Source organism: Lactuca virosa, chromosome 1, assembly GCF_052849685.1.
Source record: "Lactuca virosa cultivar CGN04683 chromosome 1, Lactuca_virosa_CGN04683_v6, whole genome shotgun sequence".
In the NCBI taxonomy this organism is placed as follows: domain Eukaryota; kingdom Viridiplantae; phylum Streptophyta; class Magnoliopsida; order Asterales; family Asteraceae; genus Lactuca; species Lactuca virosa.
Window position 1 is genome coordinate 30,500,966 of NC_136426.1, and position 25,578 is coordinate 30,526,543.

The 25,578-nt window shown below is 36.9% G+C and overlaps 3 protein-coding genes and 1 pseudogene across 6 annotated transcripts; 1 reads left to right on the forward strand and 3 right to left on the reverse strand.

Annotated features, from left to right (window-relative positions):
- Positions 1–1,159: 1,159 nt before the first annotated feature.
- LOC145162838 (aldehyde oxidase GLOX pseudogene) lies at positions 1,160–3,040 on the reverse strand (annotated as a pseudogene).
- Positions 3,041–3,512: 472 nt separating this feature from the next.
- On the reverse strand, positions 3,513–8,177 carry EMB2757 (Transducin/WD40 repeat-like superfamily protein). Of its 4 annotated transcripts, XR_013739538.1 has the most exons (15): positions 7,219–7,333; positions 6,654–6,777; positions 6,487–6,549; positions 6,282–6,353; positions 6,131–6,187; positions 5,830–6,035; positions 5,613–5,698; positions 5,451–5,541; positions 5,298–5,364; positions 5,123–5,205; positions 4,895–4,986; positions 4,586–4,692; positions 4,348–4,411; positions 4,111–4,282; positions 3,513–3,805 (listed from the first exon to the last, which is right to left on the reverse strand). XR_013739538.1 is itself a non-coding variant. In XM_079081990.1 (14 exons), exons 2-14 carry the CDS (start codon positions 6,755–6,757, stop codon positions 4,187–4,189), a joined length of 1,188 nt encoding a protein of 395 aa, XP_078938116.1. In that variant the 5' UTR covers positions 6,758–6,770; positions 8,146–8,177; the 3' UTR covers positions 3,513–4,186. The 4 variants fall into 4 exon arrangements, 3 of the variants coding, with proteins under 3 accessions (XP_078938116.1, XP_078938157.1, XP_078938056.1); XM_079081990.1 differs by lacking the exon at positions 7,219–7,333 and adding an exon at positions 8,146–8,177 and having other exon boundaries at positions 3,513–4,282; positions 6,654–6,770; XM_079082031.1 differs by having other exon boundaries at positions 3,513–4,282; positions 5,613–5,671.
- Positions 8,178–9,506: 1,329 nt separating this feature from the next.
- Positions 9,507–12,895, forward strand: ARC6 (Chaperone DnaJ-domain superfamily protein). Its single transcript, XM_079082147.1, has 6 exons — positions 9,507–10,080; positions 10,288–10,512; positions 10,592–10,852; positions 10,940–11,867; positions 12,049–12,185; positions 12,473–12,895. The coding sequence occupies exons 1-6, from the start codon at positions 9,541–9,543 to the stop codon at positions 12,764–12,766; spliced, it is 2,385 nt and encodes a 794-aa protein (XP_078938273.1). The 5' UTR covers positions 9,507–9,540; the 3' UTR covers positions 12,767–12,895.
- A 14-nt stretch (positions 12,896–12,909) lies between these two features.
- Positions 12,910–17,470, reverse strand: LOC145163231 (kinesin-like protein KIN-7F). The gene is made up of 14 exons (XM_079082100.1): positions 17,375–17,470; positions 16,430–16,809; positions 16,219–16,308; positions 16,030–16,130; positions 15,845–15,958; positions 15,677–15,758; positions 15,440–15,507; positions 15,279–15,344; positions 15,033–15,157; positions 14,624–14,951; positions 14,439–14,543; positions 13,770–14,366; positions 13,460–13,689; positions 12,910–13,367 (listed from the first exon to the last, which is right to left on the reverse strand). The coding sequence occupies exons 2-14, from the start codon at positions 16,647–16,649 to the stop codon at positions 13,049–13,051; spliced, it is 2,445 nt and encodes an 814-aa protein (XP_078938226.1). The 5' UTR covers positions 16,650–16,809; positions 17,375–17,470; the 3' UTR covers positions 12,910–13,048.
- Between the last annotated feature and the right edge of the window lie 8,108 nt (positions 17,471–25,578).

The window sequence follows — 25,578 nt, forward strand, 5'->3', positions numbered from 1 at the left end:
CCGAAGCTACAACCGAACCATATCTATTTATACATATTAAATAATTATATATAATATTTATTATTTAATTATTAGAAAATGTATTTATATTATCGGAAAGAGATGTCTTTTAGATGAGTTCTTAAAGTCTCTTTGCCACTCCTGAACCATTGCACAAAAGCAGATGGGATGAGTTAAAAAGTCATCACATGATCCTCCTTATAAAAAAAAGTATATAGTCATTATTGATAAAGTTAAAAATCTGTTTCATGGTTTTAATTATAGATATGTATATATAGATCAAATATAGTTGACCTTTTTATTGAAATGTCGACGGATTTGCCTTCTTACGCAACAAATGTAATTTATGTAAACTAAGTGTAAAAGAAACAACCACAACAAGTTTAAAACCGCGTCAAAACCGAAAATACCGCACCCCTTAAAAACCGCACCTTTCGATTTATGTAAATATACAAAACCAGATTTGGTGTCTGCAGTTCGGTTTTGACAAAAAAACTGCACCGAACCGCACCATGTTCACCCCTACTTTATTATTATTGCTTGTCTTTTACTTACGACCAATACTCCACTTTGTAGAATCAAAATAAAGAGATGAGTAAATTACACGAATGGTCCTTATGGTTTGGGGTAATTTGCACGCTTGGTCCCTAACTTATTTTTTTAACTCGGAAGGTCCCTACTGTTTGTTATTTTTACACGCTTGGTCCCTATTGTTTGTTTTTGTTACACGTTTGGTCCCTATCTTACTTAAAAAGACAATTATTTAAATAAGGAAAAAAGGGTAGGGTAGGTAAGGTAAGGTGAAGGGGTGGGGTTGGAGTGTGTTTATTTAAATAAATTAAAAAATCAAGGGAAAAATAGATTTTTTATGTAAGACAGGGACCAAGCGTGTAACAAAAACAAACAGTAGGGACCTTTCGAGTTAGAAAAATAAGTTAGGGACCAAACACGCAAATGACCCTAAACCATAGGGACCATTCGTGTAATTTACGCTAAAGAGATGCATGTCAACCTAATCAACATACGTATACATATTCTTCTCGGATTATACATTATACTTGCAACAAAATTGTTTATAACTTTTTTCAACATAAATATGATTTCACTAGAAATGACATCCAAAAATCTCCATATATCAATATTATAAGTCACAGTCACAAAATAAATGTATCTACAAATAATAAATGAGTGTACAATTAAAAGAGAAAAAAAGACTTAAAATATTCTAAAAATTAGGTAAGAATTAAGAAAACATTATTGTATGCAAACCCAAATGCCTTCACTTGGAATGCCTTGATAAACCACAAATAAAATGTAATTGCCCGGCGGAGCAACATTAACAGATCCCGGTGTTATCACACTTACTTCGTAGTGAGATTCCCCGACTGCTACTGTGGTGTTTCCAGTATCTAGTATCAACAGCCTTTGACTCATGGAAAATGAATGTGTGTTAAATGGTGGAGCCACCATTGTGACCGAGACCAATTTTGGATCCACGGGGCATAACACATTGAACCGGATGAACATCCGTTCACCGTGATGGATCACAGTTCTAGGTGAGATTATAGATGGGCGTAATTTTGATGAGCTTGGATCCAAATAAGCTGGTGAAAATGCCTCCAAGCTTAATTCAGTAGGATAAAGTACGTTGGCAAACTCATATTTATCATGTGGGTTACTGCCACCAACAAGAACCCGACCATCTCGAAGCAGAATAGCAGTCGAATGGTACATTCGAGGTATGGTGGTTGGTTTCTGCAACTCGAACCGAGATCCAATTCGATTGTTAGGCTGATAGATTACCGGGCATAAAACCGGGTCCCGCCCTAGTTCCCAACCCGCAACTCCCGCTGACCCACCATTGATAATCAAAACTTCGCCATTTGGTAATAATAACATATCACCCATTACACGTGCTAAAGGCATGGTTTCCATGACCCATTGTGGATTCGGGTCGGATATTTTTATCCGGCCACAAGTATCCAAAGCACCATCAAATTTCCCATTATTTGCATTAACAAAAGCTTCCTTAGGTGCACCCCCACAAATTAAAACTTCAACATCACTTGCTTTCCCTTGTACAACACGCAATGGGAGTAGTACCGCAGAACCGGTGCTCGGGTAATTCCTCGGGTCGCCACCGGGTATTGTTGGGTAAGTCTTGACAACTTGATTCCGAACATAATCAAATAAAATAGCACGATCGTTCGCGTAAATGAAAAAATGTCCGTCTGTGTTTAAAAAAACAAACGGGTATAAATTATTTTCGATATTTGGTTCATTGGTCTGAACCAAAAACGGCAAGCTAGGAGCATTCTCGGCTGACGAGATCTTGGGGTAAAATTCGTAATTAAATGCCTGACGGCCGCCAATAATGATTTGACGGCCGTCAGGCAGTATGTGATTGGTGGCGTACCATCTTGACCGACTAAGTCCAGATTGTATCTCCTGCCAATCACAATTATCACATGATTTATAAACACGGACAACCCGATCTCCTTCATATGTTCCACCCGTCTGGACTAGTGTCCCATCGGGCATTAATGTTCCCGATGAACACCAGACGTCAGTGAGGACCATGAGTGGACGGACAGAGTTATGGAGGACATCATACTCAACGGAGTGGGCAGAGCAGTCGGTGGATTTGGGGCGGCATTTACCATCCCGGAGAGAGATGTTGGAGGTGCCGAAATCGGTGCGGTCGTATATGACGACACGGTCGCTGGGGAGGAGTTGCATGTGCATGGCGGAGATGCCAATGGTTGGGAGGAGGAGGGACCATGATCCACTGGAGGTAGCTGGACATGGTGGCACATGGAGGAGGAGGAGGAGGAGGAGGAGAACTAGATGAAAGACTGGAGAGGGGAAAGCCATTTGTTAATGTGTGGTGTTGGTGGTGGCGGAAATGGAGTCACCCCTAACTTACCAATTGGCGGGTTTATATAGAATATGCGGCGGTGTAAAGTGTAAAGTGTTTCCACTGGTAACCCGTAACCACCGTCTAACACTTCTCTGGCTAGCTAATGGCTATCTCTATGAATCTTTCTTTTTATTTTAATGGAAGTATATTAAAAAGTTTCTAACTTTGAAGAACATACACCATGGCTCTTTTTTAAGCTGTAGTGATTCCAACATTGCACGTGCATGCATGCCTAATATTTGAGGTTGATGTCGAGGAAACCATACTCGTCTACGTTTTTACTTTTTACTTTTTACTTTACAGCCATAAGCATAATGTTATACAAACTTCTATTTGAATGGATGTTAAAATAAAAGCCTAATAGAATCCATATGTTGACTTTTTGATTAGTTAAAAAGTATTTTGAGGGGTGGAAATCTTGATTACTAACTATATATAATATATTTAAGCATTTGGTTTTATTTATTCTCCAATTAATTGTACAAGATCAATTTCAGTATAATAACATTTCAGGTCGCATACAGATAAAGTTTATAATTACGTTCAGGATTTGATGTCATATAACACAAGTATAGAAAATAACATAAATAAGTAGGACAACGACAGCCTATAAAAAAGCTAATATATATATATATTCTGAGAAAGATTACAAAAAAAGAAAAAAATCATGTGCGGTGGCATCCATCATTCCATTGTGGGAAAGTGTACGTTTTTTTTGTGGAAGCAATGGAATGGAATATGTTGAATAGCTTCCCTCTGAATAGAGAATTGTGTGCTTATTCTGGTGATGAAAGCTTTCGGTGATTCTGGCACAGCTCTAAAGGACCAATAAGTCCTCCCACTTGTTCACCTTCTTACCAAAAAAACCCAACTGCCAACTGTCCCCTATAATAATTGGTAATTTTTCTTACGTAGATTTTGGTAATTTAACTCGTCAAAAATGAATAACCATAAATACCTTAAACAAACTGTAATCGTTAGTATGACACTGAACAACCATAAATTACTTTTATCAACTAGATTATCAAGCAAAGACTAGCTACTTCTAACACAGCCTAACAATATATACTTGCACTTTGCTACCAATATAGACAATTTCATTATTTGTTATATATTGCTATGATTGATAAAAAAAAATGTACATACGATGCTATTAAATTTATGGATAAAGAATTTGAAGTTTTTGTTACCTGTAGAAATGTAAGTACATTGTTATTACATTGCCTGGCCTATGTAAGGTTAAAGAGTAAAATGCAATAAGTGAGATCAAGTAGAAGGATAAAGCTCCCAAAGTGCCACAGTAGTGTCTTCGGATGCGGACGCCATTTTTTTGCAATCTGCAGCAAACGAAATCGCATTGCACTGCAAAAACAAACAAACCATAAATAAAAATACAAAATAAAAATATAATGACAGGTGGCATATACCGTGGCACAGTGATACTTTAATATCGCCAAAGGATTTCCTTTTTTGTAATTATATATTCTGATCCTGTCATCACATGAAAAAAAAAAAAAAAACCAAACCATTTTTTTATATCAGAGCAAAATACAGGAAACTACAGCGTACTTTCATCATTTTATCGATTTAGCAACTAAACTATAATGTTTTTTTTTTTTTATAGTGAATTTAGTCCCTGAAGAAGTATGATTAGATTGTAGTAACCTGTGATCCCAGCCAGCAGTCCCGAATATTTTACCATCTGCACGGATCGAAGTACCAGCTATGCCGGGTCGCTCCAAATGGATTTCTTTTTTCATCACGCAAGAACCCTAACGCATGATCAAATTTTAATTAATTATATTTACAAGATTAAAAAATCTGAAACATTATATGAAAATTGAGATTCTTGAAACTTTTATGGGACAAATGGACGATGGAAGTATACGTCAATGTTTTCATCAAATTAACAGATTTAAAAAATGATTAATAGAAATTCATATTAATATAGATATGGGTTTTCATAAATCATACCAATGAATGATCCAAAGTAAATAAGACAATTTTATCATCTGCACCTCCTGAAATGCCTCCATTCATCATCTCATCCAGTGACAAGCTTAGAACTGGTGGACGTAGCAATTTCTATGTTAGTAACAAACAATGTTTCATTTTATAACCAAAAGATGCAATATTTTAGTAGCTATGTATTTAACTGGTTGAAACATATAAATTGGTGAAAGAAATAACAAGTCCACACACCCGGTTCTGAATGAAACCTCACAGAAGTTAATGGAACCTCAGGATTCCTTAAATCCCACCAAGCCATTGTTCCATCCTCATAACTGCATACATAAAACACAATCAGGACTTCATATGTCATTTCAAGACAAGTCCATTTCCTGATTTCCTATAAAGTTAAGTACAATCTACAAACCCTGCTAAGACATGTAGAAATCCCTGTTGTTGAGGTACCAAAAAAGCTTCAACTGCCATGCACATACCTGTTGAAGTAAATATATGATAGTAAATCATAATAACTTTTATCTCTAGTAAGTAGTAATAAAATAATGTTGTATAGCTTAGGTACCTTTCCCTTTAGTAAATTGATTTGTGGAGGCAGTAGAAGAATGTGGTAACCTTGCAAACCTTTCTGCAGCATTGAGATCCCATAATTCAACCTTCCTTTTGATATTTCAAGTAAACATCATGGAGAAAACAAACATAAAATATGAGATCATCATGTTCATACCTCAGATAGCTCTGATCCAGCCATAGCCACATATGGACGCCCTTCCACATGGTCATAACCTGATAACAGAAACTTATATATATGCCCTTCAATACAAACACATGTCATTACCAAAAAAAAAAGCTTCAAACTCCCCCTTTTTTTTTACAGAAGCAATTCATTCCTGCCCATATATTCCCATTAAACCAAACATTGGTCTAAGATAGAAAAAAAGTACCTTGAAATGTGTTGGAATTTTCTACCACATTCTCTTGATCCTCATCTTCGATGTCATGAGAAACTATTTGATCATAATCTTCAATGGCTTGTGTCACATGATGAGGTCCCTTCTTTTCAGGTTTTATTGGGTCATCAGAAGGCGTCTTCACTAATGAAAGTTTGCAGAAATGATAGGTGTTTGCATCAATTGTGATGGAAGGTGTCCTGTCAATATCAAATATTATATCTTCTACATTCACATCAATTTCCACAAGTGAGACAACTGAATCTTTTTGTTGCTTAACAAGTTTTTAGAATACCTTGACAATTCCCCATGCTCAATATCCCAACACTTAACAGTTCCATCCTTGCCCTGGCTATATTCATATGAAAACACATACTCAAAACATATATTTACCACCGAAAAGTTCACTCTTGAAACTTGAGAATGTGAAATAAGGTAATAAGAACCTGATAACTCTATTGTTTCCAATTGAGGGACTGGTTGAAACACTTATAATCCCATGTGCTGCACTATGTACCCTGCATTCAATTCATAGGAAATACTTGAACCCTGTTCTTTTTTTTTTATTATTTTCTCTCATTAAGTGTTGTCTAGATAAAGTGTTACAGAAGAAAAAAAATATAAAGAAAGCAAAGAATTTGTAGTGTATACCATGCAGATGAGATAGTTCGATGTTGCACGCTGTCCCAAATTCGTAATTCACCATCTGAAGAGCTGCAGTAAAAGTAAAACTCCCATGAAAACATGTAATGGTTGGCAAAGGCACATACTTTAAAGATAGTTTTTTTTTTAACAAAAAGAAAAAGGAAAATACCTACCCTGAGAATACCAAGTACTGAGAAGGATGGAAACATACATCCATGACAGAAGCACGATGGCCTCTCAACACTGCCACTGGGTCAGGTGGTGGTCTCTTGCTCATCTTGATCACAATCCTGAATCCTGTCATTCAGACATAACATCAAACACCTTGCAGAGCCAAGTTTGTTGGTGCTTAGCTTACCAATCCAACCCATACAACACCAACCAAACGAAGGACTTTGATATCAAAGCAGCTTCTTTTTCGAAAATCTGATACCAACATTACTAAATGGTATTTTCTAATCAAGTTCATTTTTTTTTCTTCATAACGTTCACAATAACCTTCGCTTTTGTGATCGAAAAACTTATTTGATTTCATGTATACTCTCGTCTGCTCTTCATTAGCGAATTAGTATATTTTCCTATCAAGGGTTGCCCTAGGCTATAGATTACAATTTACTACAAACAATCGATATTGAAGGAGTATGATGATCTACAAACATCCGCCGAAGTACAAAACTTGGATCAAAATTTTGCTAAACACTACTCGAGAAGAATAAAACAAGAGCGATAGGTTCTTACCTGCTTGAATCCGTACCAGGGAAGGTCGCCGGAGCAGCGTAGGTTTGGCTTTTGAAAGAAGGGGGTGTTGGCAAAAATGTCTTTTGATTATTTTTTGTATTGCAAATTAAAAATATATGGACCAAAAATGTAATTCCAGAAATTTAGAACTATAGGACCATAAAATGTAATCTATGAAAATTATAGGGATATATACATTAAAGTCCCAATATTTTCATCGATTTGACAAGAAAGTCTTAAACTTTATTTTTTTGACAGTAAAGTCCAAATTACCGGCAATTTTTGACACTTCTACCATTTTTCCCGGTTAGCCGGTAATTAGGACTTTTTTGTCAAAAAAATAAAGTTTAGGACTTTCTTATCAAATCGTCAATTAGGACTTTACTGTCAAAAAATAAAGTTTAAGACTTTTTTGTCAAATCGTTGAAAATATTGTGACTTTAGTGTATATATCATTTTTTGTTAGAAATTTAATGGTATGATACTCTTTAAGCATAAGAGTTATTGAAACATTCTCTAGTCCACTAGATCTTATTGAAATCCTTAATGTTTGCTTCTTGTTAAATCGTTTTTTTAATCTCAACAAACCGACATTGAAAAAAAATGGAGATAATCAAGAAAGAAAGAAAGAACCAGAGTTGTGTTGGCTTTTTGCAGTCCCAAAAATGGAGAAATAAGAAACCGAAAAAAATGAAATTGTCCTTATTTCCCTTATCCACATTCACATCCTTTTGACTGAGTATGTGTTGTTTGTGTTTGTTTAATTTGTCTCCACTTTTTAGTTCAAGATTTGGCGGCGAAGTAAGAAGAAAGTTTTACATGTCTTTTCACCCTTGTAAAAGTTTCTTCTTGCTTTGATGGATCAAAATTTTGCTAAACACTACTCGAGAAGAATAAAACAAGAGCGATAGGTTCTTTAGTTCTTACTTGCTTGAATCCGTACCAGGGAAGGTCGCCGGAGCAGCGTAGGTTTGGCTTTTGAAAGAAGGGGGTGTCGGCAAAAATGTCTTTTGATTATTTTTTGTATTGCAAATTAAAAAATATATGGACCAAAAATGTAATTCCAGAAATTTAGAACTATAGGACCATAAAATGTAATCTATGAAAATTATATAAAGACCAAAAATGTAGTTTTGAAAAATTAAAACTGTAAGGCTAAAAGTTTAATTTGATTATTTTTTGCAATTTAAAAGGTATATAAAATTATTTAAACAATGAAATTTAAGATTATTATATTGTATAATATATGAATAACTTTCGGACATAGATAACGGTAAGAAGGTTTGCTACCAACTTGTATGACTATGAGTTAGATGTATAATGAAATTTGACATTAATTGATGTTATATGAGTTTGTTATTAGAGCTACTTGACTTAGGATAAGTGATGATATGGGATGGTTCATTTTGATACTTTGAATCATTATAATTGCTTTTGTTTTGGTTGTCAATAAGCGTTGATGTTTGTTACGTGTATGAGCCATTCTCGGAGACACATTTGTGTTTGTGATGTTGGGTACGCACATGATGTGTAAAATCTTCTAACATGATGTGTTATTGTCTGTATCTGTATGGAAAATTGTTAAAATCTCTACGTTTGGATATTTTAGTGTGGTTTTAGAACCTTAATAGGTTTTATTTATAACCTAGTGACAAAAATGTTTTAGAGTCATGAATTTTATTTGAAGTCTTGTAGAATGAACAACTAAATATCATCATTATTTGAAGTCTTGTAGAGTGAACTGCTAAGTATGATCATTTAATGTAATTTGATATTGTTCTAGGAGTGACTTGCAAGGTTGTTGGTGAATGTGGTAAATACTAGACATGTAACATTATTATCCATGGTTTTGAACTCGAATAAACTATTAACTATCAGAATTGATGTCTCCGGGGATTAGAGGTTAAGGGTGACTTAAGCATAGGTTTCTATTTTATAGTGTATGTAGGATTTTGAGGTTAACCTTAAGTTGTAAGTAATAAACAATATTAAATACTAATTATTGAGATTTTACACTTATCTTGATGGAAACCTTAGCGGCGGAAAACTTATGATTTGATATATTTCATGAATGCATGTATAACTGTAGTTATGTAAAGAGTGTAGTGGCTTTTTACATAATAATGATAATATAGCATATGTGTCTGCATAATATAAATTTTTTTTGTTTTCCTATGGCAACTCTATACTTGTAAAATTTTGTGGAAATTATAAGGGTCGTTTAGGTATTATCAAAACTAAAAGGGGTGAAACGAAACTTTACATCAAAATCTCGCTACAAGTCGGAATATCTGAGTAACGACACTGAAAAGTTGCATTCCGATGGAAGCTCTCGGCCACCTGAGAATCGGCGTCTGTGTTCCGTTGTCCACCCCGTTTCCGCCTTCCAACACTAAGAAACACCTAAAACCGCACGCTATCAGCGGTGGACCTAGTAGCAGTAATACCGTTTCCAGTAGCTTCTCCGCTAGCAAATGGGCCCACCGTCTCTTTTCCGACTTCCAATTCCTGCCCACGACCAATAATGCCGACTCTAATGACCTAACCGCCACTACCCTCACTCCACCCTACCCTCCCACGCTCACCACCGCCCCTGAACGCCACGTGTCTATGCCCATCGACTTCTACCGAGTGCTCGGCGCGGAGGCTCACTTCCTCGGAGACGGAATTAGAAGATGTTATGAAGCTAGAGCTTTGAAACCACCTCAGTATGGCTATAGTGACGACGCATTGATTAGCCGGAGGCAGATTCTTCAAGCAGCTTGTGAAACCCTAGCAAACCCTAGCTCAAAAAGAGAATACAATAAAGGGCTTGCAGATGAAGAATTCGATACAATCCTCACTGATGTTCCATGGGACAATGTAATTCTCAAATTCTCTTCCCTATCCCTCTTTTAGTTTTATACTCCATCAGAGTAATGCAGAATTATAGATGAAATGCACTAGAATTGATCAGGAAAGAATAACTGAAGAAAGAAGAAGTCAGCCAGTGATCTAACTTACTAGTCCTAATTATGATTTTTAAAGAGCAACACTGACTAAAATTTAGTTGATATTAAAATTTTCAAGGTTCCTGGAGCCCTGTGTGTATTGCAAGAAGCTGGAGAGGATGAATTAGTGCTTGAAATTGGTGAAAGTTTACTGAAAGAGAGACTACCCAAATCATTCAAGCAAGATGTTGTGTTGGCAATGGCACTGTCCTATGTTGAAATTTCAAGGGACACAATGGCCTTGTCTCCTCCAGATTATATTAAGGGTTGTGAATTGTTGGAGAGGGCACTGAAGTTATTACAGGTACGACTTTTAATGAAGTTTTAAGTTCTTGAAGCCCCATGGTTAATTATGTTGTTCTTGATTTTCTGCTCTCATTTAGGAAGAAGGTGCAAGCAGTCTTGCACCAGATCTACAAGCACAAATTGATGAAACTTTGGAAGAGATAAACCCACGTTATGTTCTAGAGCTCCTGGCATTACCTCTTGATGATGAATACAGAACAAGAAGAATGGAAGGTCTTCAAGGTGTCCGCAATATTTTATGGGCGGTTGGAGGAGGTGGTGCCGCCGCTGTTGCTGGCGGTTTTACACGTGAAGATTTCATGAATGAAGCCTATTTGAGGATGACAGCAGCGGAGCAGGTTAGCAATTTTTATATACTTTCTTGATACGCCTGTGAAATCTGCTATCTTTTGTTTCTGTTGATGATTTTTCTTTCTCCTTTGAAGGTTGAACTCTTTGTAGCTACACCAGGTAACATCCCAGCAGAAAGTTTTGAAGTTTATGGAGTTGCTTTAGCACTTGTAGCACAAGCTTTTATGGATAAAAAGCCTCATCTTATTCAAGATGCGGACAATTTATTTCAACAACTTCAACAAATCAAAGTAACCCCATTAGGCAATTCATCTCTTTACAACATTAAAGAAAGTCGTGAGATAGATTTCGCATTAGAAAGAGGTCTCTGTTCACTTCTAGTAGGTGAAGTAGACGAATGTCGTTCATGGTTAGGCTTAAATAACGAAAACTCACATTACCGGGACCCGTCTATCACTACATTTGTCATGGAAAATTCCCAAGATGACCCTGAAAACGACCTCCTTCCAGGCCTTTGTAAGCTGTTAGAAACATGGTTAATGGAGGTTGTGTTTCCAAGATTTCGGGAGACAACAGATGTGCAATTTAGGCTTGTGGATTACTATGATGATCCGGTTGTACTAAGATATTTGGAACGGCTGGCGGGAGTTGGTGGTTCGCCGCTGGCGGCTGCCGCCGCCATTGCGAGGATTGGTGCCGGAGCTACTGCGGTTCTTGATAGCGTAAAGATAGGGGCAATTAAGGCGTTACAGAAGGTTTTCCCTGTTGGTGAAACAGAGAGTGTTAGGCGTGAGTTTGATGATTCTTTTGTGGTGGAGAGTGAGTTGGACAGGCGGCAGGATGGTGGTTTTCCGGCGGATGTGATTACTGTTGATGAGATTAAGGAACAAGAAATGATTACTTATAGGATAAAAGATGCTGCGGTGAAGATTATGTGTGGTGGGGTGGTGGTGGGGCTGTTGACTTTGGCTGGATTGAAACTTATGCCATCCAAGAGAGGCTCTTCTTCTACTACTAACAAAGAAGTTGGTTCAGCTATGGCTTCTGAAGTCATCAATGTGGGTATGTTCTAATACAGAAAAGCACTTGTAGTTTTATGTCAAATTATTGATTTTACCACATAATAGCACTGTTATTTTCTATATTGATGTATGTATTTTGAACATAATATTAATGAATTTAGAATATGATGCTATCTATTACTAAGTTAACCCACCCATCCATCTTTCATTCTTCCTTGCAGCAGGGGATTCTGTAAGTGAAGATGCTGTAGAAATTCCTAGAATGGATGCAAGACTTGCAGAAAGTCTAGTTCGCAAGTGGCAGACCATTAAATCCCAGGCCCTTGGACCTGATCATTGCCATGAAAAATTGTCAGAGGTGAAGTCAGTGTTTTTTAGTTTATCACAACTGTGCATTCTTATACAACTGCTAAGAAGCTTATTATTTTCTAGACTATTTGAGTGATGAGAAAAGTTTCCACTAAATTCTATTGGATTCACTTTGTTATGCAACAATGTTCACCTTTTTACTGATTTATGCAAGCATGCATTTAGATAGGTGATTGGTAAAATATTGCATCTTTTGGTCCTAAAATGAAACGTGCAAAAGATACTATAACTTTGTAATTTTGTATTTAATTGTGAGGATATTTTGAAAAATTGCAGATATTGGATGGTCAGATGCTGAAGATCTGGCAAGAAAGAGCAATTGAAATTGGTGAACATGGTTGGTTTTGGGACTACAGTCTCTTAAATATTACAATTGACAGTGTGACCATCTCCCTTGATGGAGGCCTAGCTGTTGTTGAAGCAACCCTGGAAGAGTCTGCTCAGTTGACAGATTTGACCAACCCTGAAAACAATGACTCGTATAATTCAACCTACACAACCAGGTACGAGATGTCACATGATGCTAAAGCAGGATGGAAGATCACAAAAGGAGCCGTCCTCAAATCATAATCTGTATATATATATCATATCTATATCATATGTAGCTTTCAGCTTTCTCCTCTTTTTTACTGTTTTCATTGTTAGTTCAGTTTGCAATTGTGATGAATGAAAGTAAAACAAAATACAAGTTTGCATGCATAGTGATAGTGATATGATGAAAGTAATATTTTTATTGCATCAAGTACAAATCAAAGGTACACGCATGATGCTATATAGCTTCCACCATTATTGGTAAATTGATATATGTTAATTATTATGGTACGATATTTTTGGTGGTTGGGGTTTTGATAGTTAATATCCGAGCAAAGAGAAGGTGTCCCTCCAGCTGGGGCGCATGGTTTGTGATTCCTGCTTTGGAGCAAACAACAATTCCTTTGGTGTTTGGCTTGGATCAACAAGTCCAACAAGCTTTGCAACAATCTCAGCACTCTCCTTAGCATGCTCCATGTCATCTGTTTTTGTCCATAACAGTTGGGACAATTGTACCCTCCTGTTTCGTGACTGCAAATCAACTCCCCACTTGACAAAAAGACCTTCCCTTTCCTTTGCTGAGTATTTCCTCAATAGTTTCCTGCTTAGCATCGCCCTCTCCAAATCCATTGCCCTTGTGCTTTTATTACCCATCAACAAACAAAGATGAGTATGAGTATGAGTATTGAGTAAACAAATGAAATGCAAGTATTATGATATGTGTAAGCAAACCTTGAGGCGTGATCTACTGCTTTCTGGAGGAAGGATAGTCGGCGGAGCTCGATCTCGATGTAGACGGAATCAGATGGATCGCCTTGGATGAGCAAGAAAAAGTAGGTCCTGTGAATCAATGGAATGTTGCATTCATCCCACAATTTTATTATCTTCCTTCTTTGCTCATCAAACAACAAATCCCAGTCATTATCTTTCTTTGCTGATCCAATGGCTCGAGGTGTCTCCGCCTGATATCATAACCAAATGAATAACAACATACCATACTCATGACTCATGACTCATGAATCAACAACTATTGTGTCCTTACCATGTAATTGACGTACTCTCCTTTAAGATCATCCCTCATGACTTCTTTAAGTGTTCTGGTTGGAGAATAGATAAAAACACTCCCCTCAGTCTGCTTCATGTCTTTCTCATCAGAATCTTGTCTGCACAACGATTTGATATCCGATTCTGATTTGGATTGAAGACTTCTTCCGGAAGCATCCCCTTCAACTTCCTTGGTAACCATACTTACAGCCACCACATTGTATTCAGGAGTCATCTCTTCAATAACTGCACTGCAGCTCGTGCTTCTTGTCAAACTTGCAGTTCTTGAATAAGTTTTGTCCACAACTGAAGAACCCGAAGAGCGAGAAGATTGCTCCTCCTGATCATTCTCCATACACTCTAGTTCTTTGCAGCTGCCTGATGAATTTGACCTTGATTTCTCCCATTCGTGGGATGGGTCGGGTAAATATCGATCCATGAACTGACTCGAAGAGATTCTATCAAAAAAGTAGGAGTCTTCATTTGGGATGTTTAATTCGTCCTTGCTGTATGTGGTGATTGGAGCATTGAAGGATGTGTCTGATGATGGCAAACGCCCATCCCATGAACCAGTACGCAAGGGCCGAGATTCATTCTACATCGTAACAGAATATATTCTGAGGATTTTAAATGTCAGAAAAAAAAAACAAAAACAAAACAAATATACCCATGGAAGTAAACTCTGATCAATTCCAGCTGCTCTTAGTATTTCCTCAAGGCGAGTTCGAGCAAGATCACGTTCTTGAGTCAAATCTTTTATCTCTTGTTGCATCTGTAGTCACAGTAAAACAAAGTTAGTTACTTATGGATTCTGTTATGTCAAACATGTAATGGGGATAATACTATACCGACATCTTCTATTTGAGACTCTTTTTCTTTGATTACTGATTCGTTATTATTTGCTCCAGACATGTTCTTCAACTCTCTTTGCAATCTTTCCATTTCTCGTTGCAACTGTTTGACCAATGCTTTCTCTGACACAACCACATTCACCTGGGCACTGGTTCTGACTTCCTTGGCGCACACAGCAAACAAAAGGGTGTTTCTTGATTGTTCAAGATGAGCATGTGCAGGGCTCAAAGTGCATACTATTGCAGTTCTTGCATTGCCTCCAAGAGAGTTTTGTAGTATACGGGTTAGCTTCGAGTCTCTGTAAGGCACGTGACCATTTCTTGATTTGCTGCATCCACATTATAAACAAACATGTTTGTTACAAAAGTTGTATTGTATTTTGAGAAAATAGAGCAATGAAAGTGCAAACCTCAATTTGCGGATAACAGTTCCAAGTGTTAGTAGACTGCGATTTATGTGGCATCCTTCTTTTAGCCGTGTACCAGCTGATAAGGTTTGGGAAGCACGTTCACTTCCTGCTAGATCAACAAAGTTCTACACAAAAAACCAAATTTGGATTTATATTTTTTTTAATTTAAACTTCAAGAATCTATAACAAGAATCAAAAGAGAAAAAAAATACTCAAATTGATATTGATTATATTCGATATTCATACCACAGTAGCTGTAAGGCTGCTTGCACTGCCAATCCTTGCGAATTCGCTGGGGGAACTTTCAATTGTCTGAAAAGAAATAAAATAATGAGTCAAGTCAATTAGTCAATTATTCAAGATATAAGAAAGTTTAAGTTTGTTTAAAGTTGATATGCATAGAGTACCAATCGGATAATCTGGTGGGACCTTGAGCTCACTTCGTTCATTGATGTCTCCCCAATATGTCTTTGAGCTACAAAGTTGCAATTCCAAATACATTATCAGTATACATTCTTCTTGTATAAAGAATGGCTAATTTTAGATAATGAGGATGAGGGTGCAATTAGGCCTATTTGAAGTCCAATACACCCCAAATACAATACATGTGTCCTGTGTAACAAATGGGGCTTAATAAATGTTACCTTCGCACACGCCAAGAAGTTGCATTAGATGGGTCCAGTTTTTCAAACGGATCTCTGTGAGTTTATCTACAACCGTCCCTTTCTGATGATATCAAAAAAACATTGAAATTTTTCAAAACATTTGTTTAATAAATGGACTATTTTCACTAAAAATAGGACAACACTCACCACCGGATCATCAAGGAGTCTAAGTTGAGTACCATCTGCACTAAGAAGGTCTCTAACACATTCATTGTAGATTTCAATGGCAGAAAATTTCAGCACAAATTCCCTATCATTTTGCTGTATACAAAAAACTTACCCATAAGATTAAGTTATACTTGAAAAAAAATCATCTTTTTCTCTTCAATTACCTTTTTGATGTAATCAAATATATCTGATATCGCATATTGAGTGATTCCAGTCATGGTGTATGTCTTCCCACTGCTTGTCTGCCCATATGCAAAGACACTTGCTGCAAAAACAATTTAATTAACAACACCATACGCAATATCATTCAATATCATAATTGGAAATCATGATAATAAGTTAATACGACTCACAATTAATGCCATTAAGAGCTGAAAGAGCAACTTTTTTGACTCCCTCCTCGTACACTTGTCTTGTTGTACTATCACATCCGTATACTCGGTCTGTTTCCAAGATAACAATAACAAGTCAGTAATAAACAATATACTACAAACTTTTTGTGGGTATTCTTATAAAGGATATGAAGTTCAAGAATACTTTCACATGGAAATGGATATTGCTTACCAAATGTGTAGGCATTTGGGTGTGTTGATCGTTGTTCTGTTAAGCCACTTTTATAAAGGATTGTGTCATTGCTTACGCATTCCCAATCACAAGAATCATTCTTGGCAATTTCCTTTTCATTCAAAGGCCTCACCCTCACAGAGACAAATATCTTTTCTCCATGTGCACCTGGCTCTTGTCCACCACCTTGATTTATCTCGTCTCCAGTAAGCGACTTCATTTTATATGCTTAACAAGAGCACAGGCACAACAAGATTTTGAAAAAGGCTAATGAATTGCTGTTCCCTCTCTCCACAAGGATGAGAGGGAATAAAACTTAGAAGCCCTGATTTCCCTCTATATACCAAAAATATATGGAGTTCCCCTTTCAAATACTATATCTGCAAAATAATAACCAACAGATGCATAAATGTTCTATAAATTTCTGCCTTATGATTGATCAAACATTTGTTCAGCATGCTACATGTTACAGTATTACTAAATTATTATATTGGTGTATGCAATAAATTGCCTTATGATTGACATTTTGAAGATTATCTACATTCTGAGATATCGAAACCCGAGTATGTCACAAATTACAAGGTCACCATTGATCAGTTATATAACCATGAATTCATGGCGACATTTTCAATACAAACATGATTTAAGGTGCAACTCCATATTAAGAATTCAATCTGAACAATTATATATGATTGACCCTACAAGCATCAACATCGAAATCCATTCTCTTTGAAAGATGATGGACATTAACTCGGAATCATGAATTTGAGGAACAACTGAAGATCATGTTCCATTCATATGATAACAAATTAATAACCAGTACCTTAAAAAGTAAATTCGTACAACAATCAGCAATGTGATCAACATTAAAAGGAATCATGAATTCATATACAAAGTTTCAGTTATATAACAGAATGATTTGAAAGAGATTAAAATTTCGATCACCTCAATTCCTCAATGGGGATCGAACCACGATATAGCAAAGCGCGGGGACCTAATGATCGTACAAGAGGATGCAAATTCGCTAAATAAGAGACAAATAGACCCAATTGACATGATTCTAGAGAGAGAATTGTGGTGGTGAAGAGTAAGGAACGAAAATGGTGGAGAACCAAAGAATTTGTTTCGATAATAATTTTTCAGAACCTTTCAAAATAGACCGCCATCTCAACGACCTAAACGAATCAGAAATTTGAATTTTGATACTTTTTTTGAGCAGATTAATATGGGCATGAGGATCATGGACGTGTCTGAGCTTTTAGCTTCAGCTTGACAAAACGTTTTAAACAGAAAATGACACACGCGCGCGCGCGCACACACTCTCTCTCTATCTATATATATATATATATATATATATATATATATATATATATATATATATATATATATATATATATATTTCCTCCTTCCCATATTAATAGTTTATGTTTCATTTTTAGGTTGTACCAAAAGAATAGTCTACTTCTAAAAATAAATATCATTTTTACCAAAATACCCTCGTTATTAGTTAAACTATCATAAAATTAAATGCAACTACAATAGAATTAAATGCAACAAAAGGGTACAATTGTCATTTCATTTAAAAAAGTTAATGGTAATTAATGTTTCCTTAATTTATGTGTTTTTTTGTCTGTGGACAATAATTTTGGGACGGATAAAATATATCTTAAGAACACAATCTACCAAAATCTTCTTCTTCCGACACACCTTCTTCCTTCAGCATCCCACTGTCTTTGTCGCCCAACAAGATCACAACAACCAAACCACCACCAATTAAACTTGGGTTTAAGTTGGTTTTCGAAAACGAGAAGAAAACAATAAAACTCGTCGGAATCATTAACCCAGACTGCTAGAACCTGATGGGTTTGTGGTCTTTCCATAACAGTGGTTAATTTGCCCGGATTGATTCCAACCAACAATAGTTACAAAATAATATGAGTTACCTTTCCTTTCTTTTGTTTGTTTTTATGGGTTGTTGCTTTTTATGACCAATTACAATGTGTTTCCTCTTCGTGTGCGAGTATTGGTAGGACCTTATCTATGTCACTGTGAATGCCAACCTGATCAAGATCTTATACATATCCTTGTGTAGATTAATTTGTTGTTGTTTTCTTGTAATTATGGCGAGGTTTCTTTGGAAGTCTTGGTAGAACCTGATCAAGGTTTCAAAGGAAGCAAGAAAAGCATGAGGCAAGGTGTCATTAGGAAGAACTAAGGATGAGCATATAGACCGGGGAACCGGAACCGGTACCGGAACCGAAACCCGATGGAACCGGTCGGGCCGGGACCGGTACTAAATTTCGTCAATTTTTGGAATCGGGACCCGGTAAGAACCGGTCGTTGGAACCGGCCCAAAACCGGGAACCGGACCGGATAACTCACTCAAATTTTGAAAGTTGCATAACTCACTCAGTTTAACTTTTTTTGACCTGAATCTTTTTCCTACATGTAGATTATGATTTGTAGTGAAATTTAGACTATAAAAACGCTTGATTTGGTTAAAAATTGAATTAGTTACAAGCCCCGCAAAGAAGGATGTCAAATCAGAATTTTTTTTATGTTTCAACAATTAAATGTAATCTGACTTTGTTGTTCAAATGTACATAACTCACTCAATTTAACTTTTTTTGACCTGAATCTTTTTCCTACATGTAGATTAGGATTTTTAGTTAAGTTTAGACTATAAAAACGCTTGATTTGGTTAAAAATTGAATGAGTTACAAGCCCCGCAAAGAAGTGTGTCAAATCATTATTTTTTTTTATGTTTCAGCAATTAAATGTAATCTGACTTTGTTGTTCAAATGTACATAACTGTGACATCCCCATTTTCACGGCCAGAAAAGACCGATTTTGTTTATGCTTTATAAAAATCAGAGTACTTCTTTTAATAAAAATCTTGAGGAATTTGTTCCCAGAAAAACATGATAAATACGTTATCAAAGAATTTCCGAACAAATGTATTTTTATTCATTTTAAAACATTTGGGATGTCATCGTTAATACAGAAACATAAGCATAAACATAACTTACATTCATTTACACTAGTGATCTACATCTCTTTTAAATCTCTCAGTGTAATGTAACTTCATATCGACACCTGTGATACAAATAAACTGAGTGGGTCAGGTTGGGAAACCTGGTGAGTACATAGGGTTTTCAACCCACAATAATATAATTATTATGTTTAAACATCAAACAATCAACCCAATTACCCATCCCCATTATCTTCTTTACTCTTAAGGATCTACCCTAAGAATCAATTATTCCTCGTTCATTCATTCCTAAGGATCATCCTAAGGAATCGGCACGAAGTCCATCGTTGTCAATGACACAACTGTCAAGCACAGCTGCTAGTTCTATCACTTAGGCGCAGCTGCCAGAATTGTGACATTCTATGTGAGGCGCAACTACCAGTATTGTCCTTCGAGCACAGCTGCTAGGGTTATCTCGTTTATTGACAGTATCGTTTTCGAGAGTCCACTCGCAATACATGTCAATGGGTTTTTAGAGTACACCGGTGAACACATCGTTCACAACACCTACAGGTTGCGAGCCTGCCAGTGTTCCACTGGAATGTCTAGAATAGTCTGTGGTTGTCATCCATACTCTGCTAGATGACGGGGCCATCATTTGGGAAAGGCTTCTCACATCGTCTACCTCTCACACTTACCTCGTGGTCTATAACACCTCTCAACTCATCATCCAACTCATATTCCATCTATTACATCTACCCATGTTTTACCCAACATATTCTCGTAGATATATATATATATATATATATATATATATATATATATATATATATATACAGTTTAAATCATTTAAAACATGTATAAAATCGTTCATCCAGAATAGATAGCAAGTATACAGATAATATGCACACATAGCACGTAATTTATTTAAAATACTTCATATCTATGTGTAAGATGAAAGTAACTATGCACTCACTTGAAAAGGTGGTGAATCCGAACTCAGACAGCGCTTCGCTTCTTAAAAATAATTTCCTTCGACGAAACCTAGTATTATTACTACTAGAGTTTAGTCTATTATTCGCCGAGACTAGCTATTATTACTATTATATAAGCGTTAAACAATACTTATATAACCCATAATAATAGCCCAAGTACTTGTTATAAGTTCCTAATAACGCTACTATAATTAAATAAACGATATATTAAAAATAGCGTAGGCGTAGCTCACTTACAGCGGGTTTTATAGAAAACCGGGATTTGCTTGTAGCAGCGTTCCCGAGCCGAAAAGCTCTTCTTCTCGGAGCCTTCGAGCACTCCGGGGCTTCCGCCTCGTGCTAGGGAGTTTCCCTAGGCTTTTCGGGGGGTTTCGGGGCTAGAGAGAGGTTCTAGAGAGAGAGAGAGTAAAGAGAAGAAAGAATGGGAAAGGTGTGAAGAAAATGAGGGTGGGAGAGGTTCTGTTTATAGGGTGAAAAATGGCTGAACTTGGTGCCACATGTCACCATCTAGTGGCAAGACTTGGGGAGAAAGCAATGGCCAAGATTGTGCCACATCACCCATTTTCGCACAACACACTTCCGACTTCTAAAATCCGTAACTTTCACATACGACCTTCGTTTTTGACGTTCTTTATATCCACGCGTAGGTAAAAATAAGATCTACAACTTTCATTTTGACTTCGTTGGCTAATTCTCGACCGATCTTAAATTTAACAGTACGAGGAGATTATACTGTTAAATGTCCGCGTAAAATTCATAACTTCTACATACGGACTCCATTTTCGTCTGTCTTTTTACCGTTGAGTTCCTATTAATGAGATCTTCAATTCTCCTTTAGGTCGCGTACGCCAAAAACCGCTCGATCTAAAATTCGAGTTTCGGGTCGTGCACTGCTATGCCAAATCTTAGAAAATTCATAACTTCCTCATACGAAGTCAGATTTGGGCGTACTTTTTTTTGTATGTTCTCGGTTTAACGTTTTCTACGACTTTCGTTTAGATTGCTAAGGCTAAAAGTCGCTCTATCGTAAATTCACTATTTACGTGTCCCGGTGCCGTGCCGGTTCTGCCGTAAAACTTCGACGTGTCATAACTTCTTCGTTATAACTCGGATTTCGACGTTCTTTATATGTACGGAAACCTTGAGACGTATTCTACAACTTGGTTAAGATTATTTATTCTAAATAATCTTTTGTAGAAAAGTCGTTTTCGACCCCTATTATCTCTAAATTGACTAGCCCGGATCTACGGGCGTTACAATTATCTCCCCCTTAGGATGATTACGTCGCAGAATCATCAACGAAACAGGGCTCACATGATGACTCCATACGTTATCTCTTCATCCTAAGTCATAACTTTGATGTTTCTTCGAACGAGTATCTAACTCGTAGACTCCTTGACTACAGGCGGTGCTCGATCTTGCATCCGCTCTCTATCTTATGTTAGACTTCTAATCATGATCTTCATGTCACGATCTCGATCTTTATTGGAGACTCCTTATTTAACAAAATTGAGATAAGATTCTTCCTTCGATTATCATAATAGACCGATAGGTCATGTTCTAATGACCTCTCATCGTATGTTGCAATGCTTAGACTCAGGTCTTTTAGAGTCAAATTCCGGAACAGACTATACCTTCCTTCATGTTCTTATCACATCTTAAAATGTAGCACTTCTAGCTACAAGCAACTGTCGTGATACCTGTACTGATCGCTCTGATTATCTTTCATTTCAATCTTCCGGCTTAAGTCAGATGCTACATCGAACTTGGTTCTCTGAACCTCGTAACATACTCATCATAGTCGGACTTGATTTGATATGAACACTAGGGTCGGAATAACAATCATCTTCTTAGTCATTACCGAAACAATGGTAATGACATACCTGAACAAAACAGAATCAACTACTAGCTTCTCGGTAACCTTGTGACTTTCTCTGATCCAAGCGTGAGTCCTGTGCTTCCGGTAGTATATGCATCTACTACCTTTCAGACCTACTCATACTCGTCCCAAGTATTGTCTCGCGGTCCCCAAGTCACCATACAAGAAAATCACATAACAGTTTAACACACCAGATAACAAAACGAAGGCTTTATTATTTTCTTGAAACTATTACATAGGTGTTCGAGTTCACCCTATACTATGCCTCTAACAGGTTACATTATACGATACTATCCCTTGGTTACTTCATAACTCGATCTTTAGATATTAAGCCTTCACTCCTGAATCCTTGCATTGCTATCTGCTTCGTCAAGGATCATTTGAAATGCTCTCGCCTTTGGCTTTGGTGGCACATTTGGCTTTGTAGCCCCTTCTCTCTTTGGGCAGTCTTGCTTGAAGTGACCTTCCTCGTTACATGCGTAACATACCCTTTTGTTGAATGTACACTCGTTGGCGTAATACCCATGCTTTCCACACTTGAAACAAGTCACCTTTTCACCGCATGTTCCAGAGTGTTTCTTTTTGCACTTCTCGCACCATCTTGCTTCACTTCCTCTTCTTCCTCCAGACTTCAGGAATTTGGTCTCCATGTTGGACCTTGAAGATCCTTCAAACTTCCTCTTCTCGCCAACTTCAGCTTTCTCCAAGCCCTTTTCCCTAATCTGAGTCTCAACATTCCTGGCTGCCCAGATGGCGGCTTTCAAAGTGGTTGCTTGCTTGACCATTGGACCAAAGTCCGCTGGTAATCCATGGGCAAACTTGTTAACCTTGGAGAGCTCAGTTGGAACTAGGTAAGGAACAAGCTTCATCTTCTCCGTAAAACTTGCAGCATACTCAGTGACACTCATCCTTCCCTTCTTCAGATTTTGAAACTCATTGTTGATCTCTAGGAGATCCTGCTCAGAGCAGTACTGCATTTTCAGTTGCACCACGAAATCTTCCCAAGACATCTTGCTTGCTTCTCCCTTGGGCATCGTGTTAGCTAGTAGCTTCCACCAGCTCAGTACTCCAGACTTTAACAGAGGGATCGCGAGAGCGGTCTTCTGTTTGTTGCTACACTCGCAACTCTCAAACATTGTCTCCATCTCGGAGATCCAGTCCATAACTTCCACCGGTGTTGGACTTCCAGAAAGACTTGGGGGTTTTGATGCCATGAAATCCTTGCTTGCATCTACGTCCGTCATTTCCTCCATCCTGATTGTTTCGTCAAACTATCGGTGGGTCGGATCGACCAACCGTCCCACTGTAGTTCCCTCCTTCTGACTGCCCATCACTGAGCTCGGGCTGTTCAATAGGCACCGTAAGTTCCTCTCGATTTTGTTGAAGTAAACGCCTTGTTTCCTCCATCTGACGATCCAACATCATTTGGATCATCGCTTGTACTCCGGCCATGGTTATTGGCTCAGCAGCGGCTACCACAACCGGTATTTGCTCAATCACTGGGGGTTGGTTTCTGTTCCTATTAGCATTCCCGGCTCCACTACGGGTTCTTGCCATTTTGATCTATACACCGAATAAGGTGAATCTATATCTTTATTTAGGATAGTCGTTTAAATCATCCTTATCACTCCGAAACGTTTACATGTTAGTTCTAATATCGTAGTCGTACGTTTAGAATCCTAAACACATAAGGTTTTGACCTGAATCTTTTTTCCTACATCAATTTAACTTGTTTTGACCTGAATCTTTTTTCCTACATGTAGATTAGGATTTGCAGTTAAGTTTAGACTATAAAAACGTTTGATTTGGTTAGAAATTGAATGAGTTACAAGCCCCGCAAGGAAGGGTGTCAAATCAGAATTTTTTTATGTTACAACAATTAAACGTAATCTGACTTTGTTGTTCAAATGTGCATAACTCACTCAATTTAAGTTTTTTTTACCTGAATCTTTTTCCTACAGGTAGTTTAGGTTTTGTAGTTAAGTTTAGACTATAAAAACGCTTGATTTGGTTAAAAATTGAATGAGTTACAAGCCCTATAAAGAAGCGTGTCAAATCATACCGGTTCCAAAACCGAAAACCGGCAAAAACCGGACCCGGAACCGGAACCGGTAGAACCGCCGGGCCGGTTCGGTTCTTGATTTTGGCCGGTTCCCGGTTCGGGTCCGGGTCGGGCCGGTTCCGGCCGGTTCGGTCCGTTTGCTCATGCCTAGGAAGAACACTGTAAAATTCTTGCCCACCAATTATTCGACTAAATGTCATGTAATAAATTTTCAACTTTGTGCTAGGACCGTTTCTGGATTTTTTGGGTTTGGAAGGTTGGAAGATTTCTTGATCTGATTCTTAAAACCCACATCTGGAAGGGAAGCGATGATCTAGGTGATGATGGGAAAAATTTGAGAATACGAAGTGTGTCCTATAGAGAGAGAGAGATGTGGGTCCAAAAGTAGGGTTAATTATTTCTTTTTTTAAATGGTTTTAATTAAAGAAAAATGTAAAAGAAATTATATGGGTTGCCATATCATCGGTGATGTGGCAAGTTTTTTCTATGTGTCATTCAAACCTGTTAAAACAAGTAAAGGGGACTAAAAAGATGTGTTGCCTACGAGTTGGTTTCCTCATAAAGTCACAAAAATAGTGTAACGCCCGCATTTCTCGCTTTGCATAATTATAAAAATTTGTATTTACATCGGTCGACGATTGTAACCTTTTATGAATAAGTGAAAAGAATTATTCAAGTATATGTGAGGAAATTGGACAAATATTATGTGTATATAATATTCGTAGGGCTAAATAAACGTTTAAAAATAAAAGATTATTTAGGATAAATAATCTAAACGAAGTTGTAGAAACCGTAATTACGAGTCTGTCGATATAAAGAAGAGAAATAAATATATATTTTATATATTTTCGAGATATAACTCTCGAAAATAATTGTCTAAATATTTTACGACGTTAATTATTGATTATAAGTTTGGATAGGAACGAATTAAACGATTTGGATAAGATTTTATTATAAAGGGTATGATGATTTTATTAATAAATAGTTAATGGACTATAATGTAACTTGAATGATATATTGTGTTAATACAAGAATAACTGAGGGACCATAAATGTAATTATAACTAATTTATGAATTGCAACTGACCTGTAAAAGATATAAAAAAGTTCATACATATTTTATTAATTAAAAATAACACGTGTTGTTTAAATATGTGATCGTACAACTTCATTTAATAAAAAGGTATACGTGTTTTATTTTTCTATTGACTCTTGTAACTAGAGTTATACGTGTCAATAATTT